Source organism: Oryx dammah, unplaced genomic scaffold (genome assembly GCF_014754425.2).
Source record: "Oryx dammah isolate SB20612 unplaced genomic scaffold, SCBI_Odam_1.1 HiC_scaffold_23, whole genome shotgun sequence".
Lineage (NCBI taxonomy): Eukaryota > Metazoa > Chordata > Mammalia > Artiodactyla > Bovidae > Oryx > Oryx dammah.
Genome location: NW_024070207.1, coordinates 97,280,973 through 97,295,396, shown reverse-complemented (window position 1 = coordinate 97,295,396; position 14,424 = coordinate 97,280,973). Strand labels below are relative to the sequence as shown.

At 38.7% G+C, this 14,424-nt stretch overlaps 1 protein-coding gene across 1 annotated transcript in view; it reads right to left on the bottom strand.

Moving 5' to 3' along the window:
- PRRG1 (proline rich and Gla domain 1) overlaps window positions 1–13,306 on the bottom strand; it is a 166,949-nt gene extending 153,643 nt beyond the window's left edge. The window contains exon 1 of the mRNA XM_040266324.1: window positions 13,267–13,306. Within this exon, the coding sequence (XP_040122258.1) occupies window positions 13,267–13,304 (38 nt within the window). The 5' untranslated portion in view covers window positions 13,305–13,306. The remainder of the gene's footprint in view (window positions 1–13,266) is intronic.
- Window positions 13,307–14,424: the final 1,118 nt, after the last annotated feature.

Genomic DNA, 14,424 nt, shown 5'->3' with positions numbered 1-14,424 from the left:
CTAGAAGAAAAGTTAAAATAATTATTATACATATAAGTTATATTTCATATTCTTTTATTCCCCAGGCTAATTGTCTAGTTTCTGATTAAACAGAATGAGGACTACACAAAAGGTATTCACAGACCCTGATCTTCATGCCAAAGAGCAAGATCTGTGATGAGAATTTAACTAGGGTGTGGTCACCCAGGACTATGCCTTAGGGCACCAGCATTTCTTTAGAGGCTGAAAAATTGTAAATACCTTTCTAAAAAACAGCACCCTTTCAAAGAGCTAATGCCACCGATTCTGACATTCATTCCTTCCTGCCAGTCTCTCTAACCACCTCCCCACAAAATGAATAATTACAGCTAATATTTGTTGACTACTTGTATGCTCACCACAGTGCTATGTTCTTTACATGTTTATTCCATGTAATCATCACTTCTACCTATTACATTTTGATTCTATTATTATTCCTGTTTTGCAAATAGCAAACCCAAGGCTAGGAAAGGTTAAGCACTGTACCCAAGATCATGGCTGCTAAGGGTCAAGGACTAAATTAGAATCTAGTAAGTGTCAGATCTTAATTCACTCAGCTCTGAGAGTTTAAGTATCTTCACCTACATATAGAATGGATTTGGGACTAGAATTGAAGTCTTCGGAAACCTCATTTTGTGCTCTTGCTTCTAAATCACAATTATCTCTTTTAAGGCTCAGAGTTATGACTTAATCTGAGACATTGGAATTCTGAAATCTTTTAGTCAAACAAACATCCTGCTTTCAGATGGAAAAATCAATGCAATGTTCAAGTGATTTTGTACCTGCCCTATATTTAGTCTGAATGTTTGTTGGTCATTTTGCCTTCAGCTCTAACATGTCTTTAGTTTCATCACAATCTGAGTTGATTTTCCTAAATCCATCATCACTGCGAAAAGAGGGACCAAGGCTCTTTTTATCCTTGTGAAGAAGCCCAAGGATAAGGACTTTTTAAAGTCCTACCTTAATAAATATTATCTTCTCTGGTGGCTAAGAGGTTAAAGAGTCTGCCTCCAATGCGGGAGACTCGGGTTCAATCCCTGAGTCGGGAAGATCCCCTAGAGAAGGAAATGGTAACCCATTCCAGTATTCTTGCCTGGAGAATCCCATGGACAGAGAAGCCTGGTGGGCTACAGTCTACGGGGTTGCAAAGAGTCGGACACGACTGAGCAAGTTCACTTACTTACTTACTTGCTTCAGTTCAGTTCAGTTCAGTTCAGTTGCTCAGTCATGTCCGACTCCTTGCAACCCCGTGAATCGCAGCACGCTAGGCCTCCCTGTCCATCACCAACTCCCAGAGTTCACTCAGACTCACATCCATCGAGTCTGTGATGCCATCCAGCCATCTCATCCTCTGCCGTCCCCTTCTCCTCCTGCCCCCAATCCCTCCCAGCATCAGAGTCTTTTCCAATGAGTCAACTCTTCGCATGAGGTGGCCAAAGTATTGGAGTTTCAGCTTTAGCATCATTCCTTCCAAAGAAATCCCAGGGCTGATCTCCTTCAGAATGGACTGGTTGGATCTCCTTGCAGGCCAAGGGAATTTCAAGAGTCTTCTCCAGCACCACAGGTCAAAAGCAGTAGTTCTTCAGCAGTCAGCCTTCTTCACAGTCCAACTCTCACATCCATACATGACCACAGTAAAAACCATAGCCTTGACTAGACGGACCTTAGTCGGCAAAGTAATGTCTCTGCTTTTGAATATGCTATCTAGGTTGGTCATAACTTTTCTTCCAAGGAGTAAGCGTCTTTTAATTTCATGGCTGCAATCACCATCTGCAGTGTTTTCCCTACTTTCTTCAATTAAAGTCTGAATTTAGTAATAAGGAGTTCATGATCTGAGCCACAGTCAGCTCCTGGTCTTGTTTTTGTTGACTGTATAGAGCTTCTCCATCTTTGGCTGCAAAGAATATAATCAATCTGATTTCAGTGTTGACCATCTGGTGATGTCCATGTATAGAGTCTTCTCTTGTGTTGTTGGAAGAGGGTGTTTGCTATGACAAGTGCATTTTCTTGTTCTTCAGTTACTAAATCATGTCTGACTCTGTGACCCCATGGACTGCAGCATCCCAGACTTCCCTGTCTTTCACTATCTCCTGGAGTTTGCTCAAACTCATGTCCATTGAATTGGTGATACCATCCAACCATCTCATCCTCTGTCACCCTCTTCTCTTCCTGCCCTCAATTTTCCCCAGCATCAAGGTCTTTTCCATAATAAATATTATTGTACAATATTTACTTCCTTCCTATTAATCTTCCCTTTTGATCAACAGCTGCAGACTTTTCCTAATCTGACCCTCAAAATAGAGAACATTTTCCCCCAATAATCACAAAATTTCCATATAAGACATTTTGAGAAAAGCCCAATTCCTAGTTACTAGAACATTTAGATAATTCTATCAACATCTTCCTGAGATCCCACTGCCTTCCTCATTTCAGTCCACTATAGTCAAACCAGAAATAGTTATTAAGTTATTGTGATCAGAAAAAGGAAATTCTGATTATTTTGCTGGGAGGTAGTAGTAAATTTCCCTCATTTCTGGCTGGATAGACCCTTTGGGTGGCCCAGGGCAACACAATAGGCTCAGGAGAATTCTGACACCATTTACTTCAATATGACTTTTTAAGGTAAGATAACAAGAGAGATGCAACACTGAAATGTTTGAAAGTAGGTGCAAAGCGAATCCTGCACCAGCTACAGAGGGCAACCTCAGTATGGAAAGACCTTGGCCCTTATTTTATAAGATGAATGTTGCATGAGCTAGGGTGTACAGGATGCCATGGATGACAGGCACATTACTATTTAAGATTAATTAAAAAAAAAAAAGTATGGAAGGTGGCTTCCCTAGTGGTAAAGAATCTGCTTGCCAATGCAGGAGACACAGGTTTGATTCCTGGTTAGGGAAGATCCCACATGCCGAGGGGTAACTAAGCCTGTTGACCACAACTACTGAGCCTGTGCACTAGAGCCCAGGAGCCACAACTACTGAAGCCCACACACCCTAGAGCTTGTCTCTGCAACAAGAGAAGCTACTGCAATGAGAAGGCCATGCATTGCAACTAGAGGGTAGCCTCTGCTCACTCCAACTAGAGAAAAGTCTGCACAGCAACCAAGACCCAGCTCACCCAAAAATAAATAATAAAATATATATTTTTATAAGTATGGAAGGAAAGACTGAGTGGAGCAATACTTATATGTCATGGGAATTTTGCATCTTTATAAGATTTGGGTCTTATTTTTGTGTTTTTAAGCTAATAAGTTATAGTAAAATAAACCAACTTGTAGGAGAATCCCTCATTAAAAGCAATTAGGATTGGAATTGGTTTAATAATTGGCAAAGTTGGCTAAAATGGAAATTGAAAATGTCATTTTAACATAAAACTATATGTACATTTATTTATAAGTCTTTTGACCTAAAGCCCAGGAATCTTCTTTGAGCATGGTTCCATCAACAGATGGTCCAGTTTTTTTAGATCTCCTGTATCATTTGTCTAGTGGTTCCTTTCATCCCCTTCCTCATATCCCTCCAACCTCTTGGTTCCATTGTTGTATTCCATCTTTGGTTGCCAAATCTCTCTCCATCTCCCTCTCATAAGAACTCTTGTGATTACATTTAGGACATTAGTTGCTCAGTTCTGTCTGATTCTTTGTGACCCCATGGACTGTAGTAGCCCACTGGCTGCTCTGTCCATGGGATTTTCCAGGCAAGAATACTGGAATGGGTTGTCATTTCCTTCTCCAGGGGCTCTTCCCCGGTGATTGAACTCATGTCTCCTGCATTGCAGGCAGATTCTTTGCCCTCTGAACTACTAGGGAAGCCTGTGATTACATTTAAGACTCAGTTAAATAATTCAGAGGATTCCTAGGTGGTGTGAGTAGTAATGAACCCACCTGCCAATGGAGAAGGTGTTAGAGACCTGGATTGGATGCCTGGGTTGAGAAGACCCCCTGGAGGAGGGCATGGCAGCCCACTCCAGTATTCTTGCCTGGAGAATCCCTTGGACAGAGGAGCCTGGCGGGCTACAGTCCATGGGGTCACAAAGAGTCAGACATGACTTAGCACACAAGTAAATGATGCAGGCTAATTTTCCCTCCTCAAGATAATCAATCTGCAAAGATCCTTTCACTATGTTAGATAATATAGTCATGGGTTCCCGGGATTGGGATGTGAATATCTTTGGGGTTCATTATTCAGTCTATCACACATGGCTTAATTAGAGACTAAAGAACAAATTTCCCAAAGTAAACTGAAAAACTAATCGGGTCAATGTTTTCAACAGGGGTGCCTAGAATGCCTAAGCTGTGAGGAACTAAACAGTAATTTAACTTTTAATAGCAATTTAAGAAGTTTGGTAATGGAAGATTCTTAGATTGAACTTGGGAACTTGTAGCGTACATGGCTCATTTCTTTTATTTTTTTTTTTTTTATTTTTTAATTTATTTATTTATTTTTAATTTTTACTTTACAATTCTGTATTGGTTTTGGCATAGATTGACATGAATCCACCACAGGTGTACATGCGTTCCCAAACATGAGCCCCCCTCCCACCCCCCTCCCCACAACATCTCTCTGGGTCATCCCCGCGCGTCAGCCCCAAGCGTGTCATATCCTGCATCAGACATAGACTGGCATTTCGATTCTTACATGATATTATACATGTTTCAATGCCATTCTCCCAAATCATCACACCCTCTCCCTCTCCCTCTGAGTCCAAAAGTCCGCTATACACATCTGTGTCTTTTTTGCTGTCCTGCACACAGGGTCATCATTGCCATCTTCCTAAATTCCATATATATGTGTTAGTATACTGTATTGGTGTTTTTCTTTCTGGCTCACTTCACTCTGTATAATCGGCTCCAGTTTCATCCACCTCAGCAGAACTGATTCAAATGTATTCTTTTTAATGGCTGAGTAATATTCCATTGTGTATATGTACCACAGCTTTCTTATCCATTCGTCTACTGATGGACATCTAGGTTGTTTCCATGTCCTGGCTATTATAAACAGTGCTGCAATGAACATTGGGGTACATGTGTCTCTTTCAATTCTGGTTTCCTCTGTGTGTATGCCCAACAGTGGGATTGCTGGGTCATAAGGCAGTTCTATTTGCAATTTTTTAAGGAATCTCCACACTGTTCTCCATAGTGGCTGTACTAGTTTGCATTCCCACCAACAGTGTAGGAGGGTTCCCTTCTCTCCACATCCTCTCCAGCATTTAACAAAACCTATTTAAAACTTGAGAAAAAAATCCCTCTCTTCTGCTTTCCTCTTGCCTTCCTTTGATCTTCTTCCACTCTCCCTTTTTCACTTTCTTTTCTCAGTTACATGCCTCTATAAATTATTTCATGAGTCTATAAGTTCTTGAGCTTTTATAGTCATTGCTGCTTCTGCTGCTGCTAAATTGCTTCAGTCGTGTTCAACTTTGTGCGACCCCATAGACGGCAGCCCACCAGAATCTCTGGGATTCTCCAGGCAAGAACACTGGAGTGGGTTGCCATTTCCTTCTCCAATGCATGAAAGTGAAAAGTGAAAGTGAAATCGCTCAGTCGTGTCCGACTCTTAGCAACCCCATGGACTGAAGCCTACCAGCCTCCTCCATCCATGGGATTTTCCAGGCAAGAGTACTGGAGTAGGGTGCCATTGCCTTCTCTGTTTATAGTCATTTCTTATTCAATTTTGAGTTCAGCAAGAAACAAAACCTCAGCATGATTTTTTCTGTTATTAATGCTAAATGCAAGACCAGTAGTTATTTGAAAAAGAGATGCATATAAAATATATAGTCAAAATAAATATAAATGGAATAATTTTTTTTTTTTTTGCATCCAGTGAAGAATTTGCCAGATTGCTCTTTCCCAACTTGGGACATAAATTAATTAGTTTTGCCTCATCCTGTTTGTTTGTTTGTTTTAGTATTTAAATATTCTTGATTTATTTTTTTAATTTATCCTGTTTGTTTCTGAAGCACACTCTGAAGTCCCAAGATAAGGCTTTTAGTGCTAATGTTATTAGTCTTCTGTGTGACAATTTTTCTATATTGGGGACTTATGAGCTACCTCTGGCATTTATTCTTTTGAGAAACTAGCATTTAAGAGGTTTTTCTTGATCTAAGAGATTTTGTTTGTGGCTTATCACTTCTTTTCTTTTCCTTAAAAATGGTAAAACTATACCTTCCTAAGTGAAAGATGCAAAGAAATAGAGGAAAACAATAGAATGGGAAAAACAAGAGATCTCTTCAAGAAAATTAGATACCAAGGGAACATTTCATGCAAAGACGGGCACAATAAAGGACAGAAATGCTATGGACTTAATACAAGCAGAAGATATTAAGAGGAGGTGGCAAGAATACACAGAAGAACTATACAAAAAAAGATCTTCATGACCTGGATCACCACGATGGTGTGATCACTCACCTAGAGTCAAACATCCTGGAGTGCGAAGTCAAGTGGGCCTTAGGAAGAATCACTATGAACAAAGCTGGTGGAGGTGATGGAATTGCAGTTGAGCTATTTCAAATCCTAAAATATCATGCTGTAAAAGTGCTGCACTCAATATGCCAACAAATTTGGAAAATGAAGCAGTGGCCAGAAGACTGGAAAAAATCAGTTTTCATTCCAATCCCAAAGAAGGGCAATGCCAAAGAATGTTCAGACTACCGCACAATTGCACTCATTTCACATACTAGCAAAGAAATGCTCAAAATCGTTCAAGCTAGGCTTCAACAGTACATGAACTGAGAACTTTCAGATATATAAGCTGGATTTAGAAAAGGCAGAGGAACCAGAGATCAAACTGTCAACATCTGTTGGATCAACAAAAAAGCAAGAGAATTCCTGAAAAACATCTACTTCTGTTTCATTGATTAGGTTAAACCTTTGACTGTGTGGATCAGAACAAACTGTGGAAAATTCTTCAAGAGTTGAGAATACCAGTCCACCTTACCTGCCTCATGAGAAATCTATATATAGGTCAAGAAGCAACATTTAGAACCAGACATGGAACAACGGACTGGTTCCAAATTGGGAAACAAATATATCAAGACTGTATATTGTCACCCTGCTTATTTAACTATCATGCAGAATACATCATGCCAAATGCCAGGCTGAATGAAGCACAAGCCAGAATCAAGATTGCTGGGAGAAATATTAATAATCTCAGATATGCAGATGACACCACCCTTATGGCAGAAAGTGAAGAGGAACTAAAGAGCCCCTTGATGAAAGTAAAAGAGGAGAGTGAAAAAGTTGGCTTAAAACTCAACATTAAAAAAATGAAGATCGTGGCATCTGGTCCCATCACTTCATGCCAAATAGATTAGGAAACAATGGAATCAGTGGCAGACTTTATTTTCTTGGGCTCCCAAATCACTGCAGATGGTGACTGCAGCCATAAAAGTAAAAGACGCTTGCTCTTTGGAAGAAAAGCTATGACAAACATAGACAGTACGTTAAAAAGTAGAGACATTAGTTTGCTGACAAACGTCCATCTAGTCAAAGCTATGGTTTTTCCAGTAGTCATGTATGGATGTGAGAGTTGGACCATAAAGAAAGCTGACGGCCAAAGAATCAATGCTTTTGAACTGTGGTGTTGGAGAAGACTCTTGAGAGTCTCTTGGACTGCAAAGAGATCAAACCAGTCAATCCTAAAGGAAATCAATCCTGAATATTCTTTAGAAGGACTGATGCTGAAGTTCCAATACTTTGGTCACCTGATGTGAAGAGCTGACTCATTAGAAAAGAACCTGATTGAAGGTGGGAGTAGAAGGGGACGACAGAGGATGTGATGGTTGGATGGCATCACCGACTGAATGGACATGAGTTTGAGCAATCTCCTGGAGATGGTAAAGAACAGGGAAACCTGGCATACTGCAGTCCTTGGTGTTGCAAAGAATTGGACAAGACTGAGCCATTGAAGAACAACAACAATACTTTTATAACATTTATACTCTATAAGGGAACAAAATCAGCCACACCAAAATGTGTCTCTTTGATGTGTGGATTATTTCAAGCTGAAAACAATCAAGGTCTAAAAGATTCAGAATCAATCTTTGAGCTTACACCTCACTGCATGAAAGAATTTAGACAGAAGTCCCATTTTCAAAATAGAGCTACCACTGCTGCTGCTGCTGCTGCTGCTAAGTCACTTCAGTCGTGTCAGAGATATGTAAAGAACATGGGCTAGATGTACTAGGGAAACATAGCAGGGTCTAGAGATCAGGGTCCACTCTGTGTCCCATGGTCTCTGTGTGGCCCAGCAAACATTTGGTTAGCAAATATTTGCTTTTCCATCTCTGTGTGAATTGCCTACCTCCTCTTTGAAGTCCCAAACCACCACCCCTACTTCTTTAGCTGAAGATGGTATTGAAGGTGAGGGTTTCAGCCATTTTGGCAAGTTACTGAATTTTGCTGGGTTTCTTCCCTGTCTACATGTTATTAAACTTTTGTTTGATTTTCTGCTGTTAATCTGTCTGATGTCAGTTTAACTCTTAGACCAGCCAGGAGAACTTAGAAGGATAGAGGAAAAAAATTTCCTCCCTGACTCCTTTTCATTCATTTAGTTGTTTTATGTTCTTCTAATATCAATGTCTCAAATCTCCCATTCTCTTCATTTCTACAGACTGCCTCCTCAGCTAACCAGCTGTTCGTGATTCTGTAGTGGATTTGCTCTTTCTCTACTTCTAAATATCATCAAGTTTTCAGTGTATAAGCTTTCTAAATTGTAAACAATGATTGAATGATAGGACTGTGAGTGTTTTTTCTTTTTCTTTTGATCTTTTGGGGGATTTTTCATATACTTTATATTGTATAAATTCTAGAAAACATGATATGTAATATATTAATATAGAATAATATATTACTGTATAATATATAATTCTAGAAATAATATACACCATTATAATATATACTATAACATATTCTAAAATGCTGTTAAAATAATATTGTATTTTATTAAAATAAGTTCTTGATAAAATTATTATGACAGATATGGGCTCTTTTGGAAAATAGTTTCTGATCATTTCTGCACAAAAATACTGTCCTGTGTACAGAAATTGCCATTTTCCTGTATCTTGTTTTTTTCCTCTCTTTCTACTTCTCTCCTTCTCTGTATATATGTATGAAAGGAGTTTTAGAAAACTAAGTGTTTTAAACATTAACTTAGTAAAACTGAGAAAAGAGGTTAAAGTTTGTTACAATAATAAAACAAAACCCACCAGATAAATGATGAAAGATCAGCTAAGATATTCCAAGGTTAAAAAAGATTAAAACCCAACTGTAACAATAAAATAATTCACTCATGGTAAGTCCAAAATCTGATGGAGGGAATATTTTTGAGGGGAGAATGAATAATCGATGGAGAACTTTTCAAGCTTTGGGATTCCTAAATGGATTATATATAGGCCACTCCTGCATGTTAGGGCAAGGAGCCCCAAGAGAGAAAGGTCAAAGCCAAGTCCACTAGCCAAGCCTCCTTGGGGTTGAAGGGCAATAAGCATGAAGGTAGCCCCAGATGCACTCCCTCAATGGTAAGTTCCCAGTGCTCCTACCCTCCATATATGCTGTAGATTACCTTCTTGGGCATAAAAGCTATTAATACATATACTGTATCAACAACTACAGACTCTATTACCTTATAATATAGAGTGGGTTGCTAAGACTACTGATTAAAGGGAGCAGAAAGAACATCTTATAAAACATTCCCTCAAATATCTATAAAGATATTATTTTTGATTTTTAAGTAGGTCTCTTTGCTTTTTTTGGATCAGTTGCAGAAATACTTTTCTGAGGTAGTCTTGATCCCATCAATACTCTTGTGATATGCAAGAAGTAGCAACTCTTCCCCCCATTAAGAAGAGAAATGTGGACTAAAACTTATCTTTCTTCCCCTCGTGTGTGTGTGTTAGTCGCTCAGTTGTGTCTGACTCTGCGACCCCATGGACCATGACTTGCCAGACTCCTCTGTCCGTGGGATTCTCCAGGCAAGAATACTAGAGTGGGTAGCCATTCCCTTCTCTAGGGGATCTTCCTAACCCAGGGATCGAACCCGGGTCTCTTGCATTGCAGGCAGATTCTTTACTGTCTGAGTCACCTTGGAAGCCCTTTTCCCTCTAATACTATCATCAATGAAAAGGAGAGCATTGCACATACAGCACTATGTTTTCACCATACTACTTCATCTTCCTGGACACACAGAAGGACACTATTCCCAACCTCCTTTGAAGATGGATTGGGACCATTTCACTGAGTTCTTGCCAGTGGAATGTAGACAGACATGGCATATGCCATTTCCAAGTCTGGCTATAAAAAGCCTGTGTAGAAGCAACTCTCTGGTTCTTTCTCTCCTGATAGCAGAGGTTATGCAAGCCACATGTTTACATGGGAATACAACAAACTGGTGGAAACCTGGATCCCTGAGTCACTAAACAGAAGAGACCCCTGCCAACCCACATCAGACTTTAAGGTAGTAAACCTATTCTGAGGTCAGAATCAAGGCCACAGCCCTTGTGTTTACTTCTCATCTTATGTCTTCTGCAATGCCACTTATTCTTCCTTCAAATATTAATTTATCATATGATTTTCCAAGTAGTATTTCTCTATTTTTATTTTACTCTCTTTTCAAAAGTCTATTTTTAAAATATTTAAATAGCTTATAAAAAAGTTATATCTGGGAGGCTCCCTTTTAATAGCTACACTGATTATTTTTATTATATTAATTAATAATAGCCCACTAGTGAAAACACCACAGAAACTTTTATAGCCATAAAGTTCATTTTACAGCTGTCATATTTGAAGTCACATAGAGCTATAAAGTTTTGCTATTACTAGAGCTGAGTAGCTCTACTAGATCCAATCCTGCCACAGGAAACAATTAAAAATTCTGGGGGAAAAATAATATAAAACAGTGACTGGGAAGCATTGGAGAATAAACAAAAACAGGAGGTCTTGGAAGAAACTCAAAACTCAAAAGGAGAAACAGTGCACAGAACCAGTTTAACATCCATTAGACTGAGGACAAAACGAAGATCTCTCTACCTGGAGTGGCTAAAACTTGGATAGAAAATCTCCAGAATTTCTGGCCTGAAGAACTAGAGGACAAAATCCAGGGCAACCACAGACACTGGAAATGAGGGGCGTGACAATGAAAAGGAGACAAGAGGGGGACTGTATCCATTTCTCTCTATAAATTTTGCTCAGCTCTGTGGCTGACCCTTGAACCACACAGGGGCTGGGGTAGGCTCAAATTAACACAGTTTTATCTGTGAGAGCTGAAATTTGAGATGTCGTCACCTCAGGAGATTCAGACCGTGAAGTCTGAAACCAACCAAAGGACATACCTGATTTGAAAACAAATGAGCAAAATATCAAAACCAACTCTTCAGGAGACTATAGCAGAATCCAAATCTCCATGATATAACATTCACAATAGCCAGCAAAAATCCAAAAGTATACAACAGAACAGGAAAACGTGGCCTAATTTTTAGCAGAAAAGATAATCAACAGAGATCAACCCTAAGGTGACTCAGTTGTCTAAATTATTACACAAGGATATTGTAATTATGCTCAGGGAATTAAATAAAAATACCTTCAGAATGAATGTAAAGACAGGGGCTCTCAGCAAAGAAGTAAGAACTATAAATAGAACCCAGTGGAAACTGTAGAAGTGAAATCAGATAGAGTGGCAGTCTACCTCTCAATTATGAATTACAAAGAAAAATTAATATTTTATAACATAGCTGTAAACAAGGAAGAATAAAAAGCATTGCTCAGCACCCAGCTGTAAGTCGTTACTGACTGACCAGGCACCCTGAGAGGAATTCAGGATGAAAAACAGGATGAGGTTGTCTGTGCTTTGGAAAAAACAAGTCCCCTTAGATAGTTAGATCCATACATAGAAAAGCACTCAGATCATTAACTTGAGATATCTGTTCTTTGTGAATAGCAGTAATCTTTTACCAAGCTGCATGCTCGACTGCATGATTCCCTAGCCAAATGTCATATACAAATGAGGTTTCTTCCTCTTCCTTCTTGGAGCAGTTCCCTCAGAGCTACTGAGAGGCTGTCTCCTTGGGCTATAGTCCTCAGGAAGGTCTTGACATGTACACATGGCTATATTTAAAATGGATAACCAACAAGGACTTACTGCATAGCATATGGAACTGTAATAACTTAATTGGGAAAATAATTTGAAAAAAAAAACAGATATATGTATAGGTATAACTGAATCACTTTGTTGTACACCTGAAACTAACACAACATTGTTAATCAACTATACCCCAATATAAAATAAAAAGTTACAAAAAACCAAAAAACCAACTCATAATTCTGATAGAATGCATTTTTCTCCCAAGTCGACATAGCAAGGAAAGGAGCAAAGTGCCCCCATCACCCCCTATACTTTTCTCCAAACTCCTATTATGAACTAAGCATTGAAAAGAGTCTGAGGGTATGGGGAGAAAGATATAAGTAAGGAGAAATGGATTCACTTCCCTTCCTTAAAGGAGTTTAAAGTCTTAGAATTTTGTGAAGTGAAATCCATTCACCTTTATTATGAGGAATGTAACAAAAATATCTGTTACAAATGATCTATATATTGTAACTAGAGAGTATTGGAAAATAATCCTTTTTGAGAGAATATTAAAACTCTTTGATAGACATAGTTATTTTTCATATCTATTTTCATGTGAAATCATTTCAACAGGCTTCACATTCCAATTAGAGTAACTCCATGCCATATGTAGTCCTCAAACTATTCAATACTCTCACTGATCTTTCTTCTTTCTAATCTTATTCTCTCGCAACTTTTCTAGCAAAACCCACTTCCCCTTAAGGCCAGTCTTTTACCATTTGTTTCATTAGGAAATCTTTAGTTTACAGAGGAAAATAAAGTTAATTACAAAAGTAGTCAGTGGGTGACAAGTGGAGAAACAGGATCGGGGAAGATGCTAAAGATGCATAAACGTTACAAGAGTCTTCGAGGAGAGGCAGAGAGTTTCAAGCCACACTCTGAACAGATGAAATATCTTTCTTAAATTATTACTCATATTCTGGAAATACTCTGTGAAACTATATGAAATGTGTTAAACGTGGTCATAACATTATATTTTATGCATTCTAAAAACATCACATTGCGTTAAAGGATGAGAAAAAACTACAGTGATGCTTAGATGTACACTGTACTGCACTGCTGTTTTCTAACATTTCGTGTTACAGTATCTCTTCATGACATACTTATTATGAAATTGACATTTTAATTTTACCTGATGTCAGGCGTTGGCATTTTAATCCTGTCAGGCATCTTTTCTTTTTATATGATGATCTCAATGAACGCTCTGCTTTGTTCTTTTCTTTTGTTTTCAATTCCATTTCAAAACATAATGCGTGAATATTTTTTCTTCCTTTGTTCACGGACATTTAACAGCCCTCCAGTACCTAAAGAGTAGATAAAACACATGTGGATATTGTAGTAAAGGTAATTAACTGTAATTTTAAAAAGATAATATTTACAAAGCCAAGAAAAATTTAAAGGAGAAAAAAACATAAAAAAATAAAAAGGACAACATCCGTTAATAACATGATTCCTCTTTATCTCTGCCCACTTTCTCCCTTGGCTGCTATTTTTAAAAGTCCACAAGAGATCTTCATATGGCTTCTTGGATTTATTTTTACTCACAATTCTCAGAACAAAGAATAATTGTGCCCCAAGGCTAAAGGAACAATGACACTTCTGCTTATTTTTCGTTAAAAGTGAGCTATTGTTTCTGCTGTGTGCATTCATTGCCTTTCTGATTCGCTTTCAGAGCTTTTTACTGTGTAAAACATTTGTTGCAGGCTGATGTATTGAAATCACAGATTGCAAATATATTTGGAGTTTTATTTATCTTGTCAGAACGGGGTGAGACATCATCCTTCTGATGAAACACACCAACTTAGTACTGCTTTTTAAATTAAAGCTTGTGGATATAAAATGCCTGTAGAAAGTACCTGTGTTGAAGGGTCTCCAAGAACATCCCTGCATTCACACATTCACTAGAAGGACTCATAGGACTCAACATACAGTTGCACACATTGCTAAGAATTATTACAGTGACACAACATGGATATACAGCCAGATCATGAGGGGGAAAGACCCAATCAGAATCTAGAAGAATCCACATGCAGGCTTCCTTTTGTTCTCTTCCTGTTACTGAATCAAATTTGGGTCTACTTGCCCACTGACAAGCAAAGCCTATCTACTGATAACAGGTGGTGGTGAAAGTACAGCATTTATTTGCAGGGCACCAAACAAGGAGAGAGCTTCCTTGGTAGCTCAGATGGTAAAGCATCTGCCCGCAATGTAGGAGACCCGGGTTCGATCCCTGGGTCGGGAAAATCCCTGAGTTGGGAAGCTCCTCTGGAGAAGGAACTGGCAACCCACT